This window comes from Protopterus annectens, chromosome 8.part0, assembly GCF_019279795.1.
Source record: "Protopterus annectens isolate FY-2018-M chromosome 8.part0, PAN1.0, whole genome shotgun sequence".
Taxonomy (NCBI): Eukaryota; Metazoa; Chordata; order Ceratodontiformes; family Protopteridae; genus Protopterus; species Protopterus annectens.
The window spans coordinates 133,527,234-133,551,347 of NC_056741.1; the positions used below are offsets into that span (position 1 = coordinate 133,527,234).

General features: G+C 38.4%; 1 protein-coding gene across 1 annotated transcript in view; it reads right to left on the bottom strand.

Annotated features, from left to right (window-relative positions):
• LOC122808161 (alpha-2-macroglobulin-like) overlaps positions 1 to 24,114 on the bottom strand; it is a 1,492,450-nt gene that overhangs the window by 1,185,771 nt on the left and 282,565 nt on the right. Inside the window, exon 6 of the mRNA XM_044079133.1 lies at positions 12,034 to 12,199. Coding sequence (XP_043935068.1) covers positions 12,034 to 12,199 — 166 coding nt within the window. The remainder of the gene's footprint in view (positions 1 to 12,033; positions 12,200 to 24,114) is intronic.

The following is a 24,114-nucleotide window of genomic DNA, read 5'->3' on the forward strand; positions in this document are numbered from 1 at the left end:
CTGTAATGTCAATTTATTTAAAATTGCAGGAAAAGGACTACCTGTACCTGTAGATAAATGTGTTATGCATCTTAATAATGCAGGATAGGAATGTACTCATATGCAATATAAAGTATTTGAAGTACAATTATCTGAGATTAATGAAAATTAAGATGATGTTACTAATAACTTTGGCTAAAACAGACTGTAAATTCTTTGCAAAATTTTAGGTGTGCAACTAAGTAAGGTCTTTGAAAAAAGTGTAATCCTGGAGTATATGGTATTAGAGGAAAGCCTATTTGTAATATATTATGCTTAGAGAGGAAATTAATAGCTAGTATGGGTCGCAATGATTCTATTGCAGTTACGGCTGTATGCAATGTGAATAAAACCTTTAACTCTATTGTGTATGCAAGTTTATGGGATATTTTGCATTGCTACAATATGAGTAATGAAATGATTACTTTGATATAGAGTACATATTCTTGTTGTTGGATGAGGGTTATGATTAATGGCTGAATAGGAAAAAAGTGAAGGTTGTCCTATGAGTGGTTTATTTAGTTTAATAATGGATGTAGTAACAGAAGAATGCAGTACATATTGTCAACAAGTAGTCTGGTCTTTCACACCAAACATTTTTGCACCATGTTGTTTGCATTATGCTGATGACGTGAATATAATTTTGTCTTTTGATAAGTATTTACCTTCTGTTTTAAATGATGTTGAACTACTTTTATTTGAGTCAGGTTTCATTTTAATTTAACAGACAAGGTGTGATTATGTTAAGGTAGTGCACTATAATGATGTATCTTTCTCTTACAATAAAGTCAAATTATTGGGGATTTCTTATGGAGATAGTTCAGTGCATTTAGTGGGATAACTTATTGGATAAGGTTGAAAAGCTGTCTGGTATATGGAAAGCTTTCCTGTAATAATTAGTAAAAAAAAGTTTATATCATACAATCTTATGTTCTTGGAAAGTTAGGATCTGTTGGTATATTTATCCATTTCCAAAGTGTAAGAAATCCTGGTTAAGTATAGTCTTTAGTTTTATATGGGTAATTAATTTAAGTCCTGTTAAAATAGATATTGTACATGGAAAAATGAGGGAGGAGGTCTGGGGTTACAGACCCCATTTGTTATACTGTCTCTTTGCATTTGTATACTTTTAGAAGACTTTCACAGTAGTGGATCAGGTTACCTTGAGTCTTATCTGAGGTTTAAATGTCAGGCTACATGGGATTGTTTGGTTGCTAGAAAAAGGAAATCAACTGTACACAATTATTTTCTATGTAAGAATTTGTGTAAAAAATAATTGATTGGAAACTTGTTCTGTTTCAATGTAAATTTTCTAGATCATTGTATACTAGTCATGGACTCCTTTTATATAGTTCATCAAAGATACAACTTATTGGAAGAATACAAAATATGTATTAGAAATTATAAAAATAGGATGAGGGATTTATGCAATTTGGGATTTTATGTGACATTTAAGGATACGTACATTACCCATTAAAATTAAATGAAATATGAAGCCAAAACAGAAGGTTTATGTCATATTTGTTCTACAGAGGAGGCATTAGATCATGCTTTACTAGCATGTGATAGAGTTAAGGCATCTTTTTATATTATGAAATGACATAATGTTTGCTGCACTTTTTATTTCAATCTCTTTAAGAGGAAATTAATTAAATTTTGAAAAATAAGCTTTGATTAGATTAAATATTTGAATAACTATTTTAATTTGGTGGGTGTGTCTCTCTGAATTAGTTCTGATGAAGTCTTATATTATACCAAAACAAAAGCACTTGACTTGATTTGATTTTTTTAAATGTTTTGTTATTAAGATATTGGTCCCAAGTGACCCCTTTTTATTCTGGCTTCACTCTATTGGACATTATCACACATGCTTTTCTTTTGAATATTGGTAGCTGTTTGTGCATGGGTGCTAATTTTGTGTGTTTTTTAGTTACAAGTTTGGACATTTTGAGTCTGGATTATGGAGTATATGGATGACAGCCAGCCACTGATGGGCACATTACATGAGGTTACATTAAAAGAGTTGGCAACTGATGTGGATATGATGAAGGGGCAACTTACACTACTCTGGGAATTATTTTCCCAAAACTCTGCTCATCCTGTGAATGTCAATAATGCTGATAATGTGCAAGGGCCAGTTTTGGATGTTATTTATTATGTCAACAATATTTTTTGTGTTCTAACAACCAGGTGAAGGGTAAAGCATTGGACAGGACCACATCAAAGGTAGACATGGAGTATGGCATTGGCTGTTGCCTCATATAATGCAGACTTAACTGAAAATAGCTTTGGGGAGGCACACCTACAGGTACTGTTTGTAATTCACACCAAAAACATTATAACAGTAAACAAGATTCTAGTTTTAGTTTATTTACTTGGTGGCTAAGATTTATTCCTTTTCCAATGGTCAATAAATCTAAACTGACAATTTTCCTATGATTATGGGCAACATGGGTTTAAAGAGTTTGATTTAAGCATTCAAAATGAAGCTCACGAAACTTAAAAGTTTACAGTTAGATAACAGCTATTTGACTGAATGCCTTACATGTAAGATTGTTTCTCATGGCTTAAGTTACATGTAAGCAAATTTCTCAGTGAAATGGATTCAGACTGTAAATGTTATCTTATTTTATGACTTTTAGATGAGATTGATATGCTTAATAACAAAATTGTGGAAGGTTTATTATTTCAGAATTATGAGGCCATGTATAACAAACTTTTTGATACAACTGATTAACAATATTGTACGATCAAAAGTCATAAGATGAATAAAATTAATAGGGATGTGGTACAATATAGAGAAAAATCAGCTTATATATCAAGGGCAATAAAAAACAGAGAAATAACAGACAGGTTAGATGCAAGACAACAGTAATACTTTTAATAATTGCAATAATTCCAATATGTATAATAATAGTTGAGTGGAGATTGTGAATTTCCACTTGAATGCAGTAGAATTTGATAATTTGAATGCCTGTTTAGAGCTTCTCCCACTCAGACAAGCTAAATGAATACCAGAGCAGATGGGGAAAGAATGAATATTAGAAACCCCTTACAAAGAACATAATTATATGTGGGGAAACCAACAATGCAAAAGAAGAGGGAGGAAGTGAGGGAAGAAGTAATGATCAAGATGAATTATTAAGGGGTTATGTTAGCTTGCATGGGCTTTAATATATTTGCAGGCTACATACCCACAGAGTGGCACACAGCAACAGTTATCCTACTCCACAAAGGTGGAGACACAACAGACCCCAGGAACTATCGCCCTATAAGCCTGACTGGCCTGGTCTGCAAGGCTATGGAGCGCATCATCGTGGAACTCATTAACAGAGACATTGGGAACCTCCAAACCTTGGACCCTACCCAGTTTGGCTTTGTTAAGGGCAGATCATGCCTCCTAAACCTGGTGGACTTCTTTGAGACAGTTATCAAGGCATTAGACGAGGAAACGGAGATCCATACAGCCTACCTAGACCTCGCAAAGGCGTCCGACACCATTCCCCATTCTAGTATTATAGACACGCTCACCAGCTTGAACATAAACCCCTATGTCACGAGATGGGTTGCCAACCAGCTCATGGACAGAACCCACATGGTGAGAGTTGCAGGCTCTACGTTTGACTCTAAACCAGTTACAAGTGGCGTCCCCCAGGGCTCAGTCCTAGGACCCCCTCCTGTTCGGTATATACTTCTCAGAAGTACAGGCAAGCATAGGAGGACTATGGCTGACCAAGTCCGCAGACAGCTGCAAACTATGAGCCATAACTGATTCTCCGGCTGATACAGACACCCTCCAGAATGGTCTCACTGAGACGGATACCTGGTGTCAAAATCATGGCCTCAAGCTAAATGCCAAAAAGTGCATAGTCATCCCCTTTGGAAAAAACAAATTACCCGCGAATTACCACATAGGTGGCAGTCCCCTAATTACAGAAAATGTAATAAGGGATCTGGAGACCCAAGTAGATAGTAATCTCTCCTTTGATAATCATATTGCCAAGGTGGTTAGACAATCCTTCTATGTGGCCCACCTAATCACAAAAGGGTTTGCATCTAGAACAAAAGAGGTTATTGTGCCTCTCTACTCATCACTCATTAGACCCATCATAGAATACAATGCCCCATTTGGGATGTACCTTACAAGACACCTACAACAGCTGGGAAGACCACAAAAGTACCTCACCAAGAGGTTTACTGGCCTCAAACAGATGCCCTATGCAGCCCGAATCAAGAAACTCCAGCTGTACTCTGTTGCATACCGCTTACTCAAAGGTGATCTTTGCCTGACATACAAGGCCATGTCCAACCTATAATTGATGGACATGCTCCACCTAAAAAAAAAACAAATCCTGGAGAGCCACACGCTCTAGAGATATAAACCTCACCACAACGATAAATAGGACATGGTGGAGGGATAGATTCCTGTCCCAGAGACTCCCCATGCTTTGGAACAGGATTCCAATATACATCAGGCAGAGCCCCTCACTAACACTCTTCAAGAGAAACCTTGACGGGTGGATGGGAAACAGAAAATTTACCCCGGGGATCACTGCAGTGGCTCTGCTGGACAGTGGCACAGGGAACTAATGGCTCTGCTGGACAGAGGCACAGGGAACTAATCTAAGGGGGTGGCGAAAGCCAACACATTCTGGCTAGGCTTATAAATGCCCTTGGGCAGATAGCCTAGTACTTACCTATGAACCTATAGTCACTTCAATATTTTATTGAATTATTTTGGTTTATTTCGGAAAGGTTTTCATTTTATTCCCACAAGGAAATTTGGTGCTGTAGATGCAATACTTGAATTAAAGTTATTCACTATTAAATTAAACTTAGATTTACAACATAATAAGACAGGGAAAGTGTGGTACTGAGCCTTTAAAAAAAACATACGTATAATCTAATACCCCATCTGGTTATACAAGCGTTTGAAAGGACTTATGAGTATACTATTCAAAAATATGCCACTTCATGTGGTAATTGTCACTCTAAAATCAATCTGTCATATGAAGAAAAGACACTGATACTCTAAGGGCAGATCAATTACGCCTATGAAACTGGACAAAAGAGGGGGTGTTGTTATATTTGATGCCATAAATTATATAAGTACGATGTTTAGCATTCTGCAAAATGATTCTGTATATACTTTAACTTCTAGAAGCCAGGTAAATGTTGACTATAGAAATATTGAACTTCACTGACAGGATCATTTATTACAAGGATCACTTTAAGTAGAGACCCATAAATTTTTGAACATCTCATCTCCCATGATGCCAACTATTTTTGGAAACCCTAAGATACATAAAGATTTTAGGGATCCTCCACTGATGCCCATTATGGCAACACAAGGGTCCAAAGTGTATGCATTAGCTGTGTTTATTGATAAGTTACTCAAGCTTATTTATTCCCAGCATACACAATTATTAAAAGATTCATGGGAGTTTTTTAGGTAGGCTGAGAGGTGACTTATGGGAGCATTTTTATTTTTACTATTGCTCTTATGCATATTTGTAGAAGTATTCCCAAAGTAAAAGGTTTCATTTTTTCCCAAGATGTGAATGTCTTCAAAGAAAAGACATTAATCTTTTTTTGGATGTCACAGAGATGGTTTTAGATAACAGTTTTATTTCTTATGAGGGGCGAGATATATAAAAAAAACGAAAGCATGGCTATGGGTGAAGCTTGTGCCCCAGTCAACACTAATTGTTCCCTCTGCATATTTTAAATATTGTAAAATGTATTAGTGTTTTTTGTATGATTTATTTGATGTAACACTCCTGATACTTTGGTTAATGATTTGATCAAGTTCTTGAATGACTTGACTGAATTTTTAAAGTTTACTTTTTAGTTTAATTGAAACAAGATTAATTATTCAGATACTATCATAGGGAATACATCCAAGGGTTTCAGATCTAATATTTACAGAAAGCTCCCTTTTTGTAATGCATACTTGTATTTTAATACTTTCCATCCCTTTATGTGTGAAAAAATGTTTAATAAAGGAACAATGTATTAGATTAGCTTGAATAATATCCACAAAGGAGATACTTACTTAAGAAACTGAAAAGTTGATCAATGTGTTTACAAAGAAAGCTTACCCAAGAAAATTAACATCAGATATTGCTCATGATATAATTAAAAAGTGGGGTACAAAATACATACCTCTTTTGGGACTGGAGGGGTTTGATATTAAAGTTTTCAATAACATGACACAGAAATTTGCTTTTGAGAGAGTACTGGTTACCAGTATAGTACAGGATCTGATACACGCAAACGAATTGTGAAAAATCATTGGAATACATTGAAAATGAACCCATCTCTCTTTTCCCAGTTGGGAGAAGAACCCCATCTTATATACAAAATAGCTAAGAATCTGAAAGAATTTTTAGAAAATGATACATTCTTGTGTCATTCAAAATATAAAGTACATAAAGGACATATGCAGTACGGAAATTGTATTACACATTACATATAAGAGGTGAAAGCATGTGTTTAGAATATAATAATGATATTGTGGAAAAGTTCCAGGATGGTAACTATGGAAGTAAAGGTATTCAATACATTGCTAAATGTTTCATATGCCTGGATTTTTACACAGGAAAAACTGACAGAGTGTTTAAGAAAAGGATCTAAGAACACAAATGTGACATGCAGAGAAAATGTGTTAGCAATGCTTTATTTAAACAACATGAAATATGTATAGTTTTTAAAAAAAAAAGATTTGCAGTTCTTAAAAAGATAAATGTTAGTCCTATGGTGGAAGCTGGGAAATGAAACTTGAGTACAAGGAGCATTTTTGGCAACTAAAATTAAATGCTACAGTTCCCGCAGGGCTAAATGAAACTTTATCTATTTTACCTGTTCTGAAATTAAGGGCTACTAAGCTTTGATACAATGTTCTATATGTATATTCATATTTAATTCCACAAACATTATTATTATTATTATCATTATTATTATTACTATTGTTTCTTTTATCATTTTCGCATTTTGCATATTTCTATATTTGTACATATGTATTTTATATTATGAAACGATACAATGAATGTTGCACTTTTTATTTTTATCGCTTCAAGAAGAAATTAATGACATTTAAATAAGTTTTGATTGGATTAAATATTTGAGTAAGCATTTAAATTCTGTGAGGTGTATCTCTTAGATTTAGTTAAGGGGAAGTCTTATATTTTATCAAGATAAAAGCGCATGACGTGACTTGATGTTTTACATGTTTTGTTATTAAACTATTGGTCCCATATGACACCACTTTGATTCTTGCTTCTTTCTCTTGTACTTTATCACACCATCACACATGTTTTTTTTTTTTTGTTTGGTTATTAGTATGTAAATTAATCCCCAACTAACATACCCCCCACAAAACCCTTACCTTTTTACTAACTTACCCTTCCATATAGGTGTTCAAGGAACTTGTGGAAAAAACTGGGTATGGCTGAACAGTTGGGATTGTAAAAACCCTGGTGGTCAATAGCCTAGTATAAAGATATGAGCCTATGTTGCAGAAATGAAAAAGATGGTTAAGACAAAAAGAATGGGGCAATAATATTTAGGTGGAAATTTCATCCATTTGTTCTTTTGATTTATATTTTTCCTTTTTGTTTTAAAACTGTAGATATTTTATTGTTGGTGTACATTGTCATTATTGTATATATTTATATAGAGTCGTATATACTATTACTGGTCTGTTATTGTAATGCAGTAAATAAAGTACCCTATTCTTTTTGATAAGTGCTATGAAATCATTTACATCCACCTGAACTACCACGAACCCCAGGCAGATAGGGTCTCCCTTTATGATGCAGTGGAAGGTTTTTCCCAGAAGAGTACCTACCTGTCCCACCTTGAAGAATCATCCGCCAACTGTTAGCTCCATGAAGTCCACAGGTGGAGTGCACTTTGGCAATAAGAAAGCTATGAAGCTTTGGCACCCTAACTGCTGTTTTTCTGTGTCTCCCCTCAAGTCACTTAGCAGTTAAGTACATGGAAGATGCCCTAAGCTTTGAATGCTGGCCAGTTGGTCACATTATTCACAGGATGTAGCTAATATTTCTTAGGCTGTGGCAACAGTGATCTCAATAATGAACATCTAAAAGAATCAAAGTAAACCCAGACCCTTGGCAATCAAAACAAATCAAGCAACTCATGATGCAACAATATGATGCAAGGAAAAACATGGCACAAATATAAAAATCCAGTCCCACCCTATGCCCCTGCTCTAAGCTTGACTAGCACCATCTCCACAACTAAACTGCTATTCCATAACTATTAGTAAATCTACTTATCTTATGGTACAATGAATGATTATAAATTTGCTTGCTAGACCACTGTTGTAACCTGTGTGAGCTAGGTATTTACTATTACTATTACTACAGAACTTTCAGTGTATTATGTTTTAAGTATTATCTTGATAACTTTGTGTATTGCATTTTGGAGCTTTTCTCCCCGGTCCTCCACTGAAAATGGACATGTATCCTGTCAGACTATCCCAGTCAACAAACGTAAAATAAATAAATAAAATAAAATAAAATAAAATAGTAGTAGGCATGACCTTCACTTGGCAAAGCCAAACTCTGTTGGATCTATTGTCCGAAGGTTACATATGTCTTTGATGATCATTTTCATGACGATTCATTCCATGGCTTTGCATATTAGACTTACCAGACTAATAGGGCAGTAATTTCTGGAGTCAGTTATCGGTCCACCCTTCTGAAGTAGAATAACCATTGCAGTTCTCTGTTCTCATCGTAGAAAACCTGTTTTGAGGCTATAGTTGAAAATTGACTCAAGTGGTCATGATAGCCCCATGTTTCAAACTATTTAGGAAGCATCCTGAGATATTGTCAGGGGCCCACTGAGGCTGTGTTTTTGGCTTTAGCGAGCACTGGCAGGACCTGCTCCCTGTTCATAGTTGGGGGGGGGGGGTTGTGCTAGTATTTCATGGGGAGAATGAAAAATGAGTGGGGGGGGGGGTGAAGTTTGAGCTGAATTTGTTAGCCAGCAAATTCACTATCTCTCTCTGCTCAATGAAGGTGGCACTATTGACCACTAGTTTGGCACATTGATGTATGCTGCCTTTCAGGTTTTGGACATAAGCTATAAAAAGCCTCATTGTCTTTAACCTGTGAGGCTATCTTGACCTTTTAATTGGCCTTGTTGGACATAATTAGTCCTGTTCACTTCCTATTTAGTTTAATTAGAGAGCTCCTCTCATTATGGGAAATGCTCTTCCTGATTTTAACCATGGCTTTTTTCCTTTTGTTATATATCCTATTATGATTAGGATTCCACCAGTGTTGCTTACTTTTAGAATTTGTTTTGGGCTTACTTCCAGTAGATACAGCAGCCTTTATACGGCCATTCACCTCATTGTACAGGGTCTCTGTGCACAATTCCCCATAGGTTGCTGTGAACCTGGGGCTAGCATGGGGACTGAATTTTGACAAACTGTCAGTTAATAGGATGTAGTTTGCTTTGGAATAGTTCCTAATTGTCACAATGTTTTCTGGGATTATTAAGTTGATTTCTATTTTGAAAAAAACAGCTTTGTGGTCTGACCTCACCAGTGAGGATGTCATACTGGGAGTGGGCAGTAGGCCAGCACTCTCCCAAGTCTACTATGTTTCTAGTAAGTTTGAACATCTAATGTGTGTGCATAATATATGGTCAAGGGTACTTATGTTAATAAGGTCCAGGAATTATTGTGTCTGTGAGTATGATGCAGCATATCTTTCCCAGTCCATAGAGGGCTAGTTAAAGTCTCCCATAAAAAAGGGTATTTGGTTTAATGGTGAGTGCCTTCAGTAGGTCTAAGTATGAGTTACAGGATTCTATGGACATAGAGGGTGACGTATACCTTGCTAGGATGTGGTAAGGGACTTTGTCTGTGGTGATTTGCATGTGGATAAATTCCGGGGCATCACCCTGTTTACCAATGTAGAGCTATGCTTGTTGCTAATACAGAGTAAGACTCCCCACTTTTTGTCACTGTCTAAATGTGTAGAAGACACTGAAGGTCTGCGCTGACAGAACAATTTCTGTAGATATAAACTGTGTCTTGGTAGTGGCATAGATGTCTATGCTCTCAAGAGTGAGGGGAACTTGTAGGATATGGAGTTTCTTATTTAGGCTCTTAGCTTTGAGCAGTACCACCTTTAGGTGTCTTTTGGTTTTATTTGTTATGTTGGTAGGTTTGTCAATTTGGCATTGCCTAAAAACACTCTAAGGGAGGGTGGATACATTTTTAGCTAATATTCTGAAGCCTAGGGGAGAGAGGTGCATTCCATGCTATGCTATGCAAAGCAAGGTTGTTAACCATGTCCTCCAATGCTGACAAATATTGAATCCCCATGAAAAGACACCATAAAATAAGCCAATTATTGAAGTCAGTCATCTTTTGCTCACACTGTGGCATCATCACTGGTGAAGGTAGAATGCTGCTCAATGCAAGGCTCATACCTGCCTGAGACACATATTCAGAGAAATCAACAATGCTTCTCTTCATATAATCCAGGGAGGTAAGTCTCAGGTTGTTAATGCTCACATGGGCTGTGATAGAATCATACTAGTACCAGTGGTGCAGTGACGTGAGTGCATGCATAACTTGGTGGATCGTGGCTCCAGATAAGCCACTAACTGTTATTTTCTCCTTGTTTTCTCCTTATTCTGTCTGGTGAGAGGGGAATCATACAATCGAGTTCCCTATGACAGCAGTCCTGAGTAATGTGTTGGCTTGCCTTATGGACTTTGTTCTTTGGGCTGGGTAAAGAAGTATGTCTGGTGTTTGGTGCTCCTTTTGGTGGGTGCTTTAGAGATTGCTGAAGATAGGAGCTGCTGTTTATGGGCTTAAGAGGTCTTTGAGGTTTGGGAAGATTGTTTTTTAGTGCCTCAGCAGAGGTTGGTCTATGTGTGTATTTGTGTTTGTGGTGGACAACTGGGGTGGATGTAGTATGAGTGTTTTGGCAACCTTGGTTGGATGCAAGATTTGTGCCTCCAGTAAAATTGCGTGTGCGCATCTCTTGCATACTCTCTTTGTTTTTTTTTAAATATTACATGGTTGTCTGTGAACATGAGACAAATTCCTACATTGTCTCAGGATGTCCATATCTACCAAGCTGACAGTGGAGACATTTGGAAATTGCATATCCGTGTTCTCTCTACACCTGTATTTGGGTGGGTTACTATAGGTAATAGTTATATGGAGTGGTTGATTTTTCTCTTATTTTCTCCAAATATTCTATTTGATGGCATCCAAATAGTGCAACTACTAGCCGGTAACTGAATTATACCCAAATTAATTATTTTTACTAACTTCTTTCACAGTTCTTTGGTTTTCACACTGTAAAAACATGAATCATCCCATTAATTTATGTGTAGGCATCTTGAAAGTCTGTCTTGAAATGAATTTCTTGATACCCATGTCTGGAGTGCAAAACGATGTGGTAATGATCAGATACTCAATCATAATCATCTGTGTTGGTTGAGATATTACTACTGAACAAATAGAGTTTGCTCTTCCTTTTTAGAATTTTGTATGAGTGTATCTGGGAGATGACAAAATCATTTTTTTTCAGCGGTTTGCATAGGTAAGACATATTTTTTTATAAATAATGAAAGCTTTAAGCTAAGGCCACATAATGTTATATTAGTACAGAGTCAGAAGTTCTGTCAGGCTAAAACGTTAGCACTAAGGACCATACTCACAACTGTTTAACAGCAGAAACATTTTTTCTTGAAAAAGCATCAGTGCTATTAGCCTGCTACTAAAGGCAGCATAACTCCAACAAATGGCTCATTTAGTGCCCTTACTCATGGAATATTCTAATCACATATTTGCCATGGTAAGACACTGCAGTTAGTCATGCAAGGAAATATTTTATCGCATCTGTTGTGGTGCATCAACTCTGTTAAGAAAAGAAAGGGTGTAAAGAAAATGCAATACTGCATTTGAGTTTTATGCATTGGTTAAATAAACAGGAATTAGAAAAAAACATATCTCACCATATTCCTCCACTGTAAATGAATGCTCTGTGATAGATTTTGCCCCCTGGACTTCTATTTTGTATTGACCCTGAATTGGTTCAGAGGCCAAAGGAATGGACAAGTCACCAATTCCGTTCTGGGTTGTTACATTCAACCACTGAGCAATCCTGTTACGATTGGGATCCTATAGATAAGAATGTTATTTTGATATATGATATTTTTATCAAAACAAATGCTGGTAACATTATTATAGCATTTTATATCATACTTATTATTCAAAATTCTCTCTGTACAAGCACACTGGTTTATCCTTCCCTGAACATATACCTCAGAATCTCATACAGTGCTGTCATTCTCCTCCCAATCTGCTTTCAGAGGCCCAGTCCAGGTATTCTCAACACACGCATTATCATTTGCCTGTTCTTATGCCCTCAGGTCCACTCCTCGTACCTGATCCTTCACATCACAGATGTAGCAGTTTAAATACAGTGATTTGCATTTGTCTGAAATGAACCACATCCACCCATTTGCTCAGACTTTTCAAATCCTTTGCTAAACATTTCCACCCCCACTTTCCACTGCTGCACTTATCTTTAAATCAAGAGCAAAAGGATTGTTCTGTTTTCTGTTACCTCTGATAAGTCTGACAGAAACACACTGAGGATTACTAGACAGGGACACAGCCTTATGGTACTCCACTAGTAATGTCTCTGATTTCTGACATTCACCTTCTGTATCATACCACACAGCCATGCACCTGTCGAGTTCTTTAGTCTTGGTCACACCTTCAGTGTCTCCATTTTATATATCATGTGGACTATGTCTACTGATACCATTCTGTCACGTTCTTCAAAAAGCCAGTCATAAAAGAGTATCAGATTAAGCTGACAGATCCTTTTGGCCATAAACCCATGTTTGTTGCTTTTGTGGAGATTGCTGGCATCTTGGAGTACCACCAGCACTCCCCTTAGGATTCCCTCCAGGACTTTCTGAAACCACTGTTAAGCTAAAAGGCCTGTAGTTCCTCATTTTTTTCTGCTCCCCTCTGCAAAAAGTACCCCTATTGCTATCTTGTAGTTCTCTGGCAGTTCTGTACCAACCAAGAATCTGCTGAAGGTCTACTTCAGGAGATCTACCAACATAGTGACCAGACTTCTGAGGACTCTGGGAGGCAGCCCATATAGTCCTTGTGGTTTAGTTTCTGAAAGAGCAGCTAATTCCTTGCGAACCTTCTCATTTTCAGCCCTCATGTCTGTCCAATATCCCTCACACTGCCCACTTCTCAGCATAGCACCTTTCATTGCTTTCCTTTGTAAAGACCGAGGACAGTATTCATTCAGTATTGCCTTTTACACATCTTCTGCAATGTGCCATATTTTGATGAACTTGGGCAGCTCCTTTTCTTAGCCCTCATTTCCCTCTCCTTTTTAAGGCAATGTTTACTGACTTACTGTCACTCATGTGTTTACATACTGTGCAGTCCCCATGCAAGGCGCACTGATACTCAGTACGATGGCTTTGGACGATGATACAACCAAGTTTTCAAGTGCTTACTCTGCAAAAGCTCATTCAGTTCTTTTGTGATTTTGGACATGAACAGGGTTCCTTGGTCTTCTAAAGTCTCATTAAGGATTGTTACCCTGCTAAACATCAGTGTCAGCTCCATGGATACGGTCCTTGCATCACTACAACACAATGGTATATCCTCAGCAGAAGGGATGACATAACCCAAAGCAATCGATGAAGATGGAAATGCTGAGGATTATTTTTTGTAATGACCTCACCAAATCAAAGTAATTCTGTCAAGTTACTGACAGGGGCACCAATAGACATAGATACACTTGGGGAAGGGGGTGACATTGACAATGCGATAACAAGGTAAGAGAAATAATAATATTCTATGGCAGTAAAAACTCCTGGTGAAAAGAACATTCACAGATATGCTTCTTAGCTGCCTCTTTTTTCCGCACTTAACATAACCTTATGATGTAGTTGTGAGGCAGGTTCAACAGTGTGTATCTAAAAGTCTGTGTCACAAGGAATACCCTGACAACATTTTCTTCTTTTTTCTATGCACTACATGATGCCGCTGTTTCAGAATGGGGGAACTTAAGTGTTCTGTGTTAAAATGGGGTTTATTTGTTTAACCTGTGGCATTTTTTTCATTTTCTTCCTCTGTGTTGTTTTTTGTACTTCTTTCATGGGTTAAGACTTAAATTGGTCATTTGTGATCAGTGCTCTATCCCAGTTAACACATTCAAATAACATAAAATGAATATCTTAGGTCTCTGTCAGAGACAGATCCTCCCAATAGGTACCCTTACAATTCATTCACAGGGTGGAGATTTGACTCTGCCAAATCCCAGACCAGTAATAGTTCCAGCATCAGTCTTTTCCAGATCATCTGCACCAATACAGATACAGTGTCACTCTTCCATTCATCACACTAACATTTATTTTCAAAGTTTAAGTCAGAGAAAGGAAATGTACATGCCATACTATTCCCACTCTATGTGGACTCTTGCATTGCATTAAGAGTGGTTGCGGACATATTTGGAAATGGGGAAAGTCCCTACTTTGTGTACATCTCTGGTCATGATTTCTTCACAGTAGACAAAACTTCCACGAGTAACAGCATCGTTGTTAACCTCTGTACAAAGATACATCTGTTTGTAACTGTATGCACAGATAATCTTGACATATTTGTCATGACTTCTTAAAGTGAAGGAACAGTTTTTTTTCCAGTAATGTCACCATGAAGAGCCAAGTAACATCAAAGCATTTTCACATTCTCTGCTATATCACACTGGTGGTCTAATATACCATGCCACCAACTGCCACAGAATGTTCACATTCTGCTGATAAAAAACAAGGGAAGCACCCCGCCTCCATTTGCCAACATTAATTTTGAAGGATAAACAGGAACAATTTCAAGAGCTCTGTTTGTTTTCCTGGCACCCCTCAAGCTGAACAGGAATGAAAAGTATTAATCAGAAATGACAGTCATGAGTCTCTGAATAACTACAATTTTAAAACAAAAAAATGCTAGTACAAGCCTATACATAAAAAGTCTCCATTGCTAGCAATAACTTCAGTGGTGTGATGAAGCACAATTTTTTAATTATTTTAACATAATCTAAAGAAAGCATCCTGCACCCTCAAACTGGGAGACTGCACCCCCACTACTGTACTTAATTGATTTCAGGCTTAGGTTACCCTGCTTCAAAGGAGAGTGCAGTATATCTTTAGTTTAAAAATAAATACATCATTCACCTCTGAGGTCATGCAATTTTGGAATAAGAAAAGTTATATAGAGTGTATGGAGCATAGTATGGATGCTGGGGGTATATGCCCACTTCACTGTATGAAAAAAGTAACTGTAACCTAATCCTGACATTTGTGAAGGTTAAAAAATACCACAACTTTACAATACAGCTTTCTAGTTTTTTAAAGCATTACATGAGACTTTGAAGGAAATTGCAGCAAACTCCTCTTTTGCTACATACACAAACACACCACATTTATAGGTTCATATGTAGGTACTAGGCTATTGGACCTAGGGCCTATATAAGCCTAGCCAACAAGGTACTCTGGCTTTCGCCACCCAAGAAAATAATTTTCCTGTGCCCCTGTCGAGCAGAGCCACCGAAGTGATCCCCGGGGTGAATTTCCTATTTCTCATCCAATCATCAAGATTTTTCTTGAAGAGTGCTAATGAGGAGCTCTGTTTGACATAGATAGGTAGTCTGTTCCAGAGTATGGGAAGTCTCTTGGACAGGAATCTATCCCTCCAGCATGTTCTGTTTATTGTGGTGACAAGGTTTAGGTCCTTACAGCGTGTAGCTTGGAGGGACATGGGATTTCTTTAAGGGAAGCATGTCCAACAGCTCTGGGTTTGACATAGCTTTGTATGTTAGGCAGAGATCGCCTCTGAGCAGGTGATATGCGACGGAGTAAAGCTGGAGTTTTTTGAGACGGTTTGCATAGGGCATCTGTTTGAGGCCAGTAATCCTCTTTGTGAGGTATTTCTGTGGCCTTTCCATTTGTTGTAGATGTCTTGTGAAGTACATACCAAAAGGGGCATTGTACTCTATAATGGGTCTAATGAGTGATGAGTAGAGGGGAACAATGACCTCTTTTTTTTCTGGATGAGAAACCTTTTGTGATGAGGTGTGCCATGTAGAAGGATTTCCTGACCACTGTGGTGATGTGATTATCAAAGGAGAGACTACTGTCCATCTGTGTCCCAAGGTCTCATCACACTTTCGGTGTTAAGTAGACTACCACCTATGTGTTAGTTCATGGGTACAGAGTTTTTACCAAAGGGGATGACAATGCACTTTTTGGCATTGAGCTTCAGGCCATGGCTTTGACACCAGGCATCTGTCTCAGTGAGGCCCTTTTGTAGGATGTCCACATCGTTAGGAGTTTCAATTATGGCTCCTAGTTTGCAGTCATCTGCAAACTTCGTTAGCCAAAGACCTTCTGTGTTAGCCTGTACTTCACAGAAGTAGATACCAAACAGGAGAGGACCCAGGACTGAACCTTGTGGTACTCCACTTGTCACTGGTCTGAAGCTGGATTTGGAGTCTGCTACTTTCACAGTGTGGGTTCTGTCCATGAGCCAGGTGGCAACCCATCTTGTGACATAGGGATTTACACCTAGTTTAGTGAGTTTATCTATAATTCCAGATTGGAGGATGGTGTCAAAAGCCTTGGCAAGATCTAACTAGGCTGTGTGAACCACCTTACCCACATCTATGGCTATGGTGACTGCTTCAAAGATGTCTATCAGGTTTAGGAGACATGATCTGCCTTTTACAAACACGAACTGAGTGGGGTCCAGAGTTTGGAGATTACCAATGTCTTTGCTTATGAGTTCCATGATGATACGTTCCATGGCCTTGCAGACCAGGCTCATCAGGCTAATGGGGCAGTAGTTCCCAGATAAAATTTTGCACTTTTCTAAGACCATACATTGATTAATTTTAAGCGTTATCAAATCTATGTGCATTTCTGTTCTCTTTGAGCAAATCTCTTTCTTCGTCTTCCATTAATATTTTGAAATATGCTGCCACTTAAGAATTTCTTCTAATCCTCCCTGTTTATTGGTGACTCTGTTGTGGACTGTTGTTATAATTTTACAGCAGTTACATATATTTATATAAACCAATGAGTTTGTTTCAAATAACTTACTCAGTAACATAGGAGGTAAGGGGTGGAAGGCTTTTCAGGAATTGAACCATCTATAACAGCAGCAACACCTTCACAATTTGGATGATGCTGGTTACACTTCTGGTCAAGGTGGGTCAAGACAGACATCTGTGAATGACTGGCCACATCTGATCAATAGGTTCAAATATGGACGTGATGGGTAGCAACTGCCATGGACACTGCAATGATAACAGAAATCCAGTTTCTAACTTGTCACAGCCACTGTCCTGTCCTAGCTTCAGGCTGAGGCATGCTATGTGGGATCTTTCACTTAGGAAAGGTGTGAGTAATGTCAAACACTCGAACATAGATTGTTCTGTCACTCCCTCTCTCTCTCTCTGGTGCATACAGGTGATAACTGATATGTGCCCTCATTAACAGTCTCTTCCACCTGGCCTATACAACTTGCTTCATTAACTGTACACACTTCTGTGATATATATATACATATATATAGATAGATAGATATATATGTGTGTGTGTACATATATATATATATATATATATATATATATATATGTGTGTGTGTGTGTGTGTGTGTGTGTGTGTGTGTGTGCGTGTATAGGTGAACATTCTGCACAGCCTCCTGTAACTGTAGGATCTACCTGAAAACTTCAGTGACTTCCTTCTTTGTTTTAAACAACATAGAAATGGGTTTGCATGAGAACCATCTGCTGTATGGATTTAGTATGATACCTATATCCGTACATCCCAAAATATAATTTTAAAACCCAGAGTGTAAAATGAAGTGCAAAATAGTGGATTCTAAACACCCACTATACAAAAATGTGACTGAACATAAAGTAAAAAAAAAAAAAAAAAAAAAAAAAAGGAAATATTTCCAACAGAAAACAAATATGCTTTCTAGGCATGAAAACATGTCTCCTTGCTTAAATAAGAACATAGCACTGTATTTTCTGATGTTATGTGGTGCTAGTGTCATGTAATTATTAGAATGCTTTGTATTGAAATTGGATTTGTGTCTCTGTCCCTCTGTGGTTCTGTCACGCACTCGTGAGACAGTGGAAAAAATGCTGAGCTCCTTGCTGGAAAAAAGGAAATATTTCCCCAGCATACCTGGGACCCAACCTAGGATTTCCTTGTCCGCTGGTCCTGCACCACCTTTGGGTGGAACTGCCTCAGGGCAGGGCCTACCCCCCGAGAGCGGGTGTGAACAGGAGTCTGTCACCTGCAGTCAGTTCTGGGGTTTAGTATGGTATGCAACACCATCTGAGTTGAGTTGGGTGGGCAGTTGCGCAATATTGAAGGCCACCAGGTGCACCTCGAGGGGCAGGCTGCCCCTCCTGTCCAGCCCTCAGCACAGCCTTCAGGGCTTTGAAGGAGCAGTGCTGACTGACCATGGGTGAAGACCTCAGTCCCACTGTATCCATTTGGGGGCTCATGGGTTTTGGATTACCAACCACCCTCCTGCCCAACGTGTTTACCCCACTCATGTGTCATATACCACCCCAGTCTGCTGTCTTGTCTGTCTGCAAATGCAACCTATTCTACCCAACCTATCTCCTCAAACATAACTACAGCCCTTCCCCAACATCCCACTCTCACCTTAAAAGGAAAAAGGCCATCTGTCCCACAAAAAAGAAATGCCCCATACATAGCTTTATATTTCACCCCCATGTACAGTGAAACTAATCAATGTATCCACAAATTATTCTGCAAATGTATGTTGCCAACACCTATTCCTGTGGGGTGTGATGCTGTAAATTCCAAATTCTGCACATTTAATTCACAGCTGTTGCTGCCGAAGAAATGTAGAGCTATGGTCCTTTCCTACACCCGTCGTGCACATCCCTAGCTGCATTTCATAATGTTTTACCCTCTGCTTGCCCCCATTTCACCACCTTCCTATCATCCTTTTTCTTTTCTTTAAAGAAAATTACCAGGGGTGTAAGGGGGAGTAAGCTAGTTTGTGTGATGCTAAGTTAAGCCAAAATGGATTAAGCATCTGTACGGTTAACTGTATGTAAGCATCGCTTAGCATCACACAAACCAATGCAAACCTGCTTACAACTCCTTATAACTGCTTTGATCACTTTGCCTCCATCAGCCACTGTTCTGCCTGTCAACAAAATAATCAGCCCTGCCAAGCCTCAAACCCAGGACCCTGTACACTACACTCAGCAATATACCACTACCACATTTGAGCTGTAGGACCTTCTGATGTTTTTTCAAACATATCATGCAGTAGAGTCATTCAACAATAGGGAAACCCAAAACATCTAAAACCCATAACATCGAATTTCATGACATTGAAAATGTGCATCAGAACATCAAACACTACAAATCACAAGAAAATAACATCCCCTCCACATATAATGACACAAAACTACCAAACACATATTTTACTACGTTTCTGCAGGGGGCAAGCCCTCCTGCACCCCCCATGTGGGTGGTTCTGCCCTCCATACCCCCCGTAAATTAAATATACCAACTCCGAGATCGTACTACAGTGAGAAAAAGTTAATTTCCTAACCCCACTGTATCAAGCCCCCCTGTAGAAACGTAGTAAAAAGTGTGGTTGGTAGTTTGGTGTCGTTATATGTGGGAGATGTTATTTTCATGTGATTTGTAGTGTTAGATGTTATAAAATTAGATGGTATGGGTTTTAGATGTTTTGAAGGGGACCTATATATATATATATGTATATATGAATATATATATATATATATATATATATATATATATATACATATATATATATACATATATATATATATATATATATATATATATATATATATATATATATATATATATATACATATATATATATATATATGCGTGTATATACATTATATATATATATGCATGTATATATACATATATATATATATATATATATACACATATATGTATATATACATATATATATGTATATATATATATATATATATATATATATATATATATATATATATATATATATATATATATATATATATATATATATATATATATATATATATATATATATATATATATATTTTCAATATATATATATATATATATATATATATATATACATATATATATATACATATTTATATATATACATATATATATATATATATATATATATATATATATATATACACATATATATATATATACACACACACACACACACACACACACGCTCATAACATGTAGTGCACGCATATCGCAGAACCATACCTCTCAATCTGTTAGTGCAAGAAATCTGGGCAAAGGCTGTAAAATGGGGGTACAATGGGCCACAACTAGGGATGTATTTCAAATATTGCTCTTAGAAGTGTAGAAAGTTGTGCGAGTAACAGGGTTTGTTTCAGCATACATGTTCTGAAGGATATGAGGTCAGGAACTGAAATTATGTCATCACTCACTGACAGAAATCCTCAGATCATCACAGTGATTTACCAGAGAAATTAAAAAATGTGTGGAACAGAGACAAAATATGAGGAATAAACCTGGATGTTCTGCAACAATCCCGCCAGTTGAGAGGTATGCTCAGATCCCCTCAGTGCAACAAATCTGGACCAAGCCTGACAAAGTGAAAGGAGAAAGCCATTAAAATAGGGCATATCTGAAATACTTGACTAGATAAGCTGAGACAGTTGCTATAGTAACACAGTCTGTTCTAATATATTGACTGAAATAGCACAACTCCCAGACTCAACTGCTTCTCATTAGTTAGCGCTTGAAATCCTCACATCATCCCACTGATTTATTAGACATACACAACACTTATGGGGACCAGACCAAAGATATGAGCCAGACAACTGGACATCCTACGAATATCTGGACATAACATGACATTAGGGAGAGTACACTGAGCTGCTTTGCATGTCACCAAACACTGTCCAAACTACAGTCAGACTGACACAACACTACCCCAAGTCAGCTATGGGGAATTACACATGCATTTGCAAATATATCAGACACTACAGGGATGTAACAGTAGTGAAAAATAGTCGCCAGTGTGAGACTGCATACCCACAACCAATTTCACCACAGTCACAGTGACATACTGGTAAGCCAAATGAACAGTAGAGTATAATGACTTTGTGAACATAAATATCATGTATGACACTCACACACTACCCCTACATATACTGCCCCATGTCACAGTGTAGTCTGACTCCTGCAGTGTTATGGAACATGTCTCAGTCTGCCCCTACAAACATATACAGCTGATAGACCACCAGAAACTGGAGTAACCATGCACAGTCAGATAGAAAAGGAGCCATGACACTCAAGTGTATCCCCCTCCCTACACAACACAACAAACATTTACACACTACATTTCTACACATTCCTGACAGTCTATTAACAACTGCTACACATGCACAGACACCACAACTGTACAGATTCCCACACAATGTCCAGGCACTGTCCTCATATATATGGCCCCTTCCTCATACCATGTCTGGCATTCTGCTACATCACTGAGATGATATCAGGAAGGAAGGCACTAACTAATGATATACCATACCTATCAACCTCTTACTGCATGACATCTGGACATAGCCTGACATAACTGGGGAGGGGGCAGAGCCCCAAACAAAGGGGCATAATTGAAATATTGCTGTTATAAACTGAGAAAGTTGCTGGTGCTACAGGGTTTATTGTAACATATCTTAACTGAGGGACATGAAGTCAGAAACACAAATGGAAGTTAGCATTTACCGACTGCAATACCCAGGGTATGCTACTGATTTGCCAAGGACAACAACTGTCGGAGGAACAGACCAAACATAAGAGTCCAACCTCTGGCCATTCTGCGGATAGCCCTACAGTTGAGAGTTATGTCAATCACATAATACTGTCAGACTGAGACCCATGCATGTCCACACAAACCCTGTTAAACTTAGCATGAATCTAAATGTATAACAACAATACTTAAATTCTGTCCCTAAGTCTGAAACTTTCTTCCCAGTTTTGTTGGGCTGTCACCACAGTTTTAATTGCAAGAGGTATTTCCAACTATCCTCTGTGATACTGTTCATGCACCTCCATGAAGTCCTCCTCACAGGCAAGGAAAAGGTGCAATGCCCACATGAAGTACTCAAATATGGGAGTTTGTTGCCATGCCATTGGCTATAGGAATAACAACACAGCTGTTCTGCATGCAATTAGTAAGTAGGGGACACCAATTGGTGCACAGCCACCAGCTGCTCATGGCCATGACCTACAAAAGGCAAACTGCTGCCTATGCAAAGCTGATGTATACCTTACATCTGAGAGAGAGAGTGTGAGAGAAAGAGAGAGAGAGTGACACACAGACCGTGAATAAAATAAAAAGACTTGGAAACTATACTTGGGAAAAGAAAAAAAGGCATGTCAGACAAGTAAGCATGTAATGGAATGCAGTAGGGGTTATTTAATAATGTGAAATAGAAAGTTTAACAAAAAATGTCTCAACAAGACATGCTGTACTGATATATTGCTGATCAGTAACTATGGCCATAGCATCTGGGTCTGTCTGCAATGATATAGATTACAGCTCATGCCCCTGAGTCACCACAAGAAAGGATGGCTCACATATGACTAGTACTGCAGTGTCTGTTGAAATACTGACTGTGACACTGCTAGGCCAGTTACTGGGATGTCGTAGATATCCATATGTTACTTCTGAATACAGCTATGATAAACATGTGTGTCTCACAAATCTGAGAGACCTATACAGGGTATGTGCATAGTAAACTACTGTTGCAGACATGTGTGTTGAACTTGTTAAGGGAAAGCATCACCCCCCTGTCCCACCATCAGTATAAGTGGATATGCACAGCACCTTCACCCCTCCCCTCATCATCAAGAAGCAGGTACATAATACCTACTCCAAGGCAACAAAATAAGTCTCCATGGGACATGATAACATCCCTGTCTGCATCCTGCATGAACACAGGCATATGCTTCCAGCTCCATTACACACTGTACTCAAGCAGAGCCCGAGCACCATTGAAATCCCATCTGCAAGTAAGATGGCCACTTTCATCCTTCTATACAAAGGTGAAAGATGAATGTTGGATTATGCAATTTACTGGCTCTCATTGGGGGGAGCATGACACATCAGGACCATGAGTGGAATGCAAGCTCATACTGTCCTGATAGATGACATAGGTATGATGTGGTCGTATGTGATGGCTAATGATCAACAATGTTGATATTTAGGTTCTGTAAAGAATGTTGATCAATGTATGAGGTCTTGTAATGTGTTTCCCTGTTTATGTCTTCCAGGAGACATGCCATGTGTCCATCAGCCCCAGTACTCTGCAGCTGAAAATGAGGCTATTATTAACCTTATCATCCAGCACCATGGGGTGATGTTTGGCCATAGGCAACAGGATCTGTGGTATCAAACTGCCCCGTAGGATGAGCTGGTTCACAGGGTGAACAACATTTGCCATCATGGCCGCACATACGATCAGGTCAGGCATTGTGCGACTGACCTGATACATTGTACCCAACAAAGGGCTGCTGCCATGGCCAGGGATCTCGCTCTACAGGTGGGGGTCCTGCCACACAGTCTCTGCTTACGGCAACAGAGGAGCTCCTTGCCAACCTTGGGGTAGACCCCACACACCAGCCAACACAAGTCATGGAGGTGGGTGGCACCCATACAATAGGTGAAGAGCGTCCAGGTAAGGCCACAGTGCACATCGATTGAATAATGCAGCATTCTTACTGGCTTCTGTAGAGTATCTAGATGCATATGCGAGGTCAAACTGCATTTGTGGGTGAGGTTTAGTAATGCACACAAGTGCAAATCTATGGTGAAGGACAACAAATTGTGTACTGTCAGAGCTTGTACTGTGCATGTGCAGAAAAGTAGCATTCATCTTGTATCAATGCCAAATATGAGTCTGCTGACCCCCACAACTACATA